The following is a 7,101-nucleotide window of genomic DNA, read 5'->3' as shown; positions in this document are numbered from 1 at the left end:
CTTAACCCCTGGAAGAAACTGTAACTCTCTTGGCATATTTGATTCTTCTGCTGGGCTGCTTCCCTCAGTAAAATACAGCCCATTTAATCTATTTTGCTACTTTCCAGCAGTTTCACTGGTGGGCTTCTTTTCTGTGCTTTACATTTAGACTTCTTCTTAGAGAGCTCTGTTGTTAAATTAAGTCAATTAATAAATGGAGACATTAAGCAATCAATTTTGCCTGCATATCTCCACAGCCTTACGTACGACTGGCTGTAATCACAAGATAAATGCAACGTGCTGATGTATGGTAATGTTCAATAATACATTCTCCACCAGGCTCAATTCATCAGGGAGTTTCTGGAGGGGAGGCATTCGTTATTGGCTGTCTCCGGACCTCAAGGATAACATTTCTGTCCTTTCCATTGGCCGACCCGGTGCTGCAAGCCTCTTCCCGTCTTATTTTGATGATGAATATGAAGGCATGCTAAGCCGTGCCGGAGCGTAGTGCTCGCCGGCTGCACTCCCTCCCCGGGCTCAAGGACTACGGGGCTCTGCCGCTGCTTCCCCTGCCCGCCGCCAGCAGCAGCGACAACAAAAGTTGGGATGCTTTTCTTCACCCAGTGCTTTGGGGCTGTGTTAGATCTTATTCACCTGCGGTTTCAACACTACAAGGCAAAGAGGGTTTTCTCAGCTGCCGGGCAACTCGTCTGCGTTGTCAACCCCACGCACAGCCTAAAGGTGAGTTACAAATATTTGTCCCTTCTTGATCTGGGCTCACCCTCCCCCAGCTGGTGTTTCTCCGCAGGGAATGAAACGATGCTCGAGCGAGAAAGGGAGAGCGCTGTTAACACATTGCAGCCCTGGCAAAGAGGGGGTTCCTAGTGTCTTCCTGCAAGATCTTCTTCAGAGCTAACGGAAAGCAAGCAGCTGCTAAAAGCGGTCTTGGGAAGTCACTGCTCCCCCCCTCTCCCCCAGTCAGCAAAGTTTCCTGGTTCCTTGCATTTGTGTAGCAAATACCCAAATTGCAAGTTTCTAGGAAAAAAAAAAAAAGATGACGAAAAAGTTAGTTTGCTGAATAAACAGTGCTTTTTGTGGAAGGACACCAGCCCGGCACCTGGACCGTCCCTCAGCCCAACACCCAAGCACAGGGTGCTGCTGATTAGAAAACCGGAGGGAGGAGAGATGGGGAGGCAAAAGTGTGTGTGTGGGGGGGGCGGTCTGTGGCTGTTGATCCTGTTTGCCTTTTGGTGGAAAAGGCTGCTTTTGTCTCCTGGTGGGTGTCTGAAGGTATCCCTCCGGCGCTGAAAGCGTCCTTAGCCATTTGCAAGGTGAAACTATTTTAGGCAGGAGAATACATTTGCCTTAATGCAAAACTATTTATAGACCCCATAAAACATTTCTCTTATTTGCACATTTCTAGATTTTCACTGGCAAAGTGGCAAACACCTCTGCCTATGCCAAAGCCCTAATGTTTTTAACCACATGTAGCGAAGGACCAGCAGGGGAAGAAAGCAACCGGGACACTTTAATTACTTTATCACGGTAATGAATGACCAACTTTAATGAAATGAATCTTGTTGTGCTGGAAGTCCTTGCAGACCTGATTTGTGGTGCTGCTCCACTAGCCTTATGCAAGCTCAGAAATGATTTACTCTCAGGACAACTCATCCTGGATTCTGCTGAAGTCCCCACGGGGAATTTGAAGGGGTTACAGGGGGGATCTTCTCCGAGCTACAGGGAGATCCACTGGTGGGGTAGGTCCCTCCTCAGAGCATGGAAACAGCATCCCGGCTCTTCCACCTTCATATCCAAAAAACAACACCCCAAAAAGGGCAGATATCTCAGAGGTATTTTTCCAGTATCAGGCAGTGCTAATGGATCGAGACCATTTCTAACACAGTGGCAGCTCCGGCAGGGTTTCCCTCCGTGCCTGCTCTCAGCCCGGCGGCGGTGCAGAGGAGCCAGGGCAGGCGCTCCAAGGGGACTGCTCGGATGCCGCCTCACTTCTCATGTCAGCACTCTCAGCGCACTCCTCTGCCGCCACCAGCACAAGCTATTTAAAAAACCAGCAGCCCTATTATTATCTTAAGGGATCTGGCCATCCAAATGGATAAGCACTTTGCTGAAAGAAATAGCCGCGTTCTTAAGTGCATAAAGAGATTTTTTAAACAAATGCTTCTGTACTTGACCCCTTTTATGTGATTGTCTCCTGCTACTTTCATCTATCATTTCAATTATTAAAAAAAAAAAAACCTAAGCAGAAAATGGTCATCATAGTCATTACAATTTCAGAGTCAGTGGCACTGTCTGATGAGGCCCCACAAGCAGAGAAAAGGATACCCACTAACTGCTCTCCTGGTATCTACTCTTAGACCTGATTTTAATCAGTTCAATTTCTCTCAGGTTGCAAATTCTGTATACTAGGAGATGCAGGATTTTATCTTCAGATGTACTGAAATAAAATGATGCTTCAGTGCCTCTCTGTTAAATACATAGGGCATTTCACTATAAGGGCAAATCCCTTGTGACCAAACTCTTCCCTGCTCAGATCCAAAACTCAGTAGACAGAAGAACAGTGTCCGTACTGACTTTGCTGTTCTTGAGACCAGGCTCTGGAGGCAAAATTCTCTTGGAAATAAATGGGAGCTTCTAGGAAAGGGTCCTACCTGTAAGTGAGGTATCTGAGGGAATCTTCTCCCTCATGTGATAAGGTTTCAGTGGGAAGCCCGTTGCACATGTTTTCCCATATGTGCCTGTTGTGACACCAGGCAGATGTGAACGTGGACAAGAAACCTCCACGGATTGAAAAAGAAAATAAAGTGTGAAGTAAAATACGTTTTGAAGGTGCTTCTCAGTTACACAGTTCACATCCAACCTGGTAAATAAGGAGGGCTTTAGGACAGGTTCACTCTTGCAATGTCTTGCTCGGTTTCCCAGCAGCTTTCACTGTTTCACCGTTGTTTTGTGAAACTAGCTGTGAAAGGTTTTGTGAAAGGTGGTTGGATTCCTTTGTGCTGAGCGCCATGCAAAAGTCACCCATTAAAATCCCTCACGTACCAGTGCCAGAGAGCGGTAGGAGCCTGTGGCTAACTCTAGATATCTCCAAGTAAGACACCGAAGTCTGAACTAGTCACCCTGCCTTCTCTTCCCTGGCAATAGAGAGGTAATCATCTCTGGCAGGCAAGGTGTCCTGTCCTAAAACTGGTATCTGAGACAAGGCAGGTGAATCTGCTTCTCGTAGTGCCCACTTCTCCCCAGGGATCACACAGGCAGGAGGCTGTGGTCAGTCCTTCAGATGCAGTGGACTGGCATGGAGACATCTCAAGTTGGGGCAGAGGAATCCTCCCCAGACAGTCCCGTTGGACTGAACAACATATGAGGAGCCACGAAAAAGGAAAAGTCTGAATGTTTGCCTATGTGGTGGTTTTCAGTATTATGACTACTTTGATGTTTCATAGTCTATTATTTCTAGCTGGGTCATTTCAACTGTAACATTTTGTTGACAGCCCCCAAATCTATCTTCACAATTGACAAGCGAAGTAAAAACTATATTAGGGTATGTGGTCGATGAATACAAGCCTGCTAGGAAACAAGAGCTAGGAACAATGTTATTTCTCTCCCTTCCCTCCAAGGGAACACAACCACAGTTTTGTGCTTGCACTAAAATTGTAAGCCCTTTGCAAAGGGATTATTTTATTATATACCCTCACAGCACCCAAATGAGCAGGTTCCTGGCTGAGTAGAACAAATAATAAATGACAGGCATTATATTTTTGTGAGTGCTTATGCACGCTGACATCCCTCACAGAGGTCAGGTCTTCAGTCAGTGCCAATGTTCATAACTCCATTAAAGTCAAATTGCACCAAGACCTCTATTCTCACCCCTGTCCGTCAAAGGGAGCATTCAGTGGCAACGGTAGGATCCAGCCCTTGCTAAGGGACTGTGGTTGCCGATTATATGTGTGAATCAGCAATCTGGCATCACACAAAATGTTCACAGAGCAGCACTGGGCAGGGGAACCCTAGTACCTTCCAGAGAAACGTCGTGCATGGTGTCGCTCTCACGGTCGTGAAGTGAAATCAAGAGGAGCCTCAAGTAGAGTTAAAGGAGTCGTTGAAAGCCCATGCCAACCTGCCGCCACTGAGATCACCACCTGGGCCCATGACCGAGACAAGAGCCCTGCCTTACCTCTTCCTTTAGGAAAGGCCCAGAAGTTGGCAGAGAAACACACGGTTAAAAAGAAACTTATGTCTTTCTTCACACAGCAAGGCTCATTAACTGAGAAGGCTTATGAGCGATCCAGTGTATTTTAAGAGAGAAAACTGTAAGAATGTCAGTGCAGATATCTGTATTGATCTGCTGCTATTTTCCCTTTGTACGACAGGCTGACACAGGCGGCTCTAAACAAGGAGAGACATTTTTGCAACCATCACCCTCGATTTTGCATGCTTGGCTTTGGTGCAAATAGGGTTGAGGTTTTTTTGGTTTTTTTTTTGGAGCTTCTTTTGTCCTTCTTGCCGCTTTTGGCACGTTGTCCTTTCACGATCTTTCCCAAGAATGCTAACAGCACCTTGAGACCTGGCACTAAGCTGTAATCAAAATGCGCTTGCTGAGCAGAGAAAATCGTGTATTTACTGCACTTCTATAGGTCACCTTCATCCTCAATCATATTATATGTATTATCTTGTAACCTGGGTTTCCTTGAGGCGTGCAGTCACCCTGAAGTCTCTTCTCGGAGAGGCAAGGCAAGGCAACGTGAGCTCAGCAGCTCAAAGACTGCTCTCTTGGAGGCTATCACAGCTAGAGGGAGCTGCTCAGAGGAGCGGCGTCCTGATGGCTGAAGGCTTCAGCTTGCTGGGAAAGTTTTACGCGCTCTCAGTGCGTGGAAGGAATGGGTAATATTTGTTGGGCCGCACGTACAGATGGCACAGTGAATGGCTCTCTGTTTTTCCCCTGTTAATAACAGTCCCCCCAAGCACTGCTAGTTGCACCCCGAACGAAGGCGGGTGCCTGTGTCCAACACGTCGGTTCCCAGCACCGCGGAGCAGGAAACCCTGGGGATGGCAAAGTGCAGCGCACTGGCCGGTGGCCACACCAGGGCTCTGAGCTCCTCCGTGAGGCATCTCGCACTTTCGGGAAGCTGGTTGCACATGTCGCTGTGCCAGAAGCCCTCTTCCACCTTCCTTCCTTCTAGGGCCAGGTTACACCACTGGCTTTTTGTGTTAAGCCAGCCCTTTGGCTTAAACTGCTCTTTCACCACTCTGATACTTGTCAGAAGAGTATTTACCAGGAATATTGATTCCTCTTATACATTATAGGCAATAACTTTATCTCCCCTTAGCCTTTTCTGATAGGCAGAACAGACTAAGTCCTTTAGTTTTCTCCACCATCCTCTGATCTTCCTTTTTCTTTCTTTTTCTTTAGTTGGCTTCTTCCCTTGCCCCAGGTCAGGGCAGTCTTACATAATACATTATTGTAGTGTAATCACACCCTAGCCAGGCCCTGACATTTTGCTAGGTGCTGTGTATGGCTATGTAAAAAATATTGTCTTTACTCAAGGAGTTACTAGCTTTGTGCACCCAACCTAAACTCTTTTGAATGTATGAGAAAATGCAGCTTTGTTTTAAAAGCACCCTTCCCGGTCTCTGCGGGACTTCAAGGAGCTCATTAAATTACGAAAAGAACCATGTTTAAAGGAGAACATAAAAAGTTTTCAGCCTTGCATTCAAAAAGTGTCATAGCTCAATTGGTTGGGCCAATTTGTGTTACAGCCACTTTTTAAAGCAACACGCAAATAAATCTGCTCTGAGTTAGGGAAGGGCTTTGAATCCTCTTATAACAATTTGCCTCTGTGTGCAGTGGCCAGCCAAATAGCATTGTAATCCACTTTATTCCCGGCAGACCTTAGCGCGGGATTAAAGTGCTATGGTGCATTATACCCCCACGAGATTTGTTTATTTGTCTGGTGTGAGGGAAGAGAGGGCCTCTGAAACGTACTGCTGACCATCCCTAGCCGCCCTCCACCACCATCTCAGCAGAGACACCCAGCATAGCTGGACCACCGCTGTGTTAATGTTGAGCACAGCAAAAGCCGCAGCAGACTTTAAAAATCCTTCTGTAAGGGCACAGCGTCCCCGCAGAAGGCGGTGAGCAGCGCTGATTTGCTGCCTCTCCTTCGACGCTGCCTCCGCCAAAACGGGCTGCAGAAGCTAAAGCTGGAAATCAGCTTAACAGCAGACACTCAGGAAGCCTCTGTGCATTTGTCCACAGCCATCTGCAAATGTGGCCGTAACGACTCACGCGCAGCCCTTTTCCTGCACCGAAGGGATGCGAGAGGACGCTCCGGCGGCTCTCCCGGGGACGGCAGTCTGCTCATGCCGCTGCCTCGTCCCGGCCGCTCTCCTCTGCTGCAACCCATTAACCTTGAGTTTAGAGACCCGTGCGCGCACACGTGTGCATGCACGCCCCGCGGAGGGTGCAAGCGGGGCAGCGTGGGCTTCGTTTTAAGCGTGTCACACAGAGGCTACAGTCGAAAATGAGGGCAGCTGGGGGCTTAAATTTGGTCTCCCTGAATGACAATTGCGACGTCTCCTCGGAGCAAAAGAGAGGAAGGGGACGGATCGCCGCCTCAGAAGTTTCCACCTTAATATTCGGAAGGTTCCTTCTCCCCCCAACCCCCCCACCCCAACCTGCCGTGGAAAATTAATTACCTCTCTTAACTGACACCGCCTGTCATGATGTGGCTCTGCAGATGGGACTAGAGTGGCTAAGTATTGAGTTCGTTCCTACCTAGGGATGACACGTTTGATTTTGAGGGTGGAATGGCTGGTATGAATTTTGATAACAAACGCAGCCTGATTGCAGGACATTTCGAGTCAGATGTTATCAATGGGAGACAGTGCGGTTATTATAATGTTAGAGAAATACCTCTCCCCTCAACAGGGCGTTTGACAGCAGGGGTTAGAAGCAGCTATCAGACACAGCCACATATTGCTGTCTGATCCACCCACTCTGATATGGCTCGGTATATCGAGAATTTCTCAGTGCAGTGCTCTGAGTTGTACATAACGGCCCAAATACCTCCCTCAGGAGAAATGCTGCCCCAAAATAATCGCTGT

General features: G+C 47.8%; 1 protein-coding gene across 1 annotated transcript in view; it reads left to right on the top strand.

The window, feature by feature from the left end:
• The first annotated feature begins 333 nt into the window (after positions 1 to 333).
• Positions 334 to 7,101, top strand: part of SIAH3 (siah E3 ubiquitin protein ligase family member 3) — a 49,103-nt gene continuing 42,335 nt past the window's right edge. Inside the window, exon 1 of the mRNA XM_009682790.2 lies at positions 334 to 720. Coding sequence (XP_009681085.1) covers positions 586 to 720 — 135 coding nt within the window. The 5' untranslated portion in view covers positions 334 to 585. The remainder of the gene's footprint in view (positions 721 to 7,101) is intronic.

This window comes from Struthio camelus, chromosome 1, assembly GCF_040807025.1.
Source record: "Struthio camelus isolate bStrCam1 chromosome 1, bStrCam1.hap1, whole genome shotgun sequence".
Classification (NCBI taxonomy): domain Eukaryota; kingdom Metazoa; phylum Chordata; class Aves; order Struthioniformes; family Struthionidae; genus Struthio; species Struthio camelus.
This window is presented reverse-complemented; position numbering and strand designations above follow the sequence as displayed.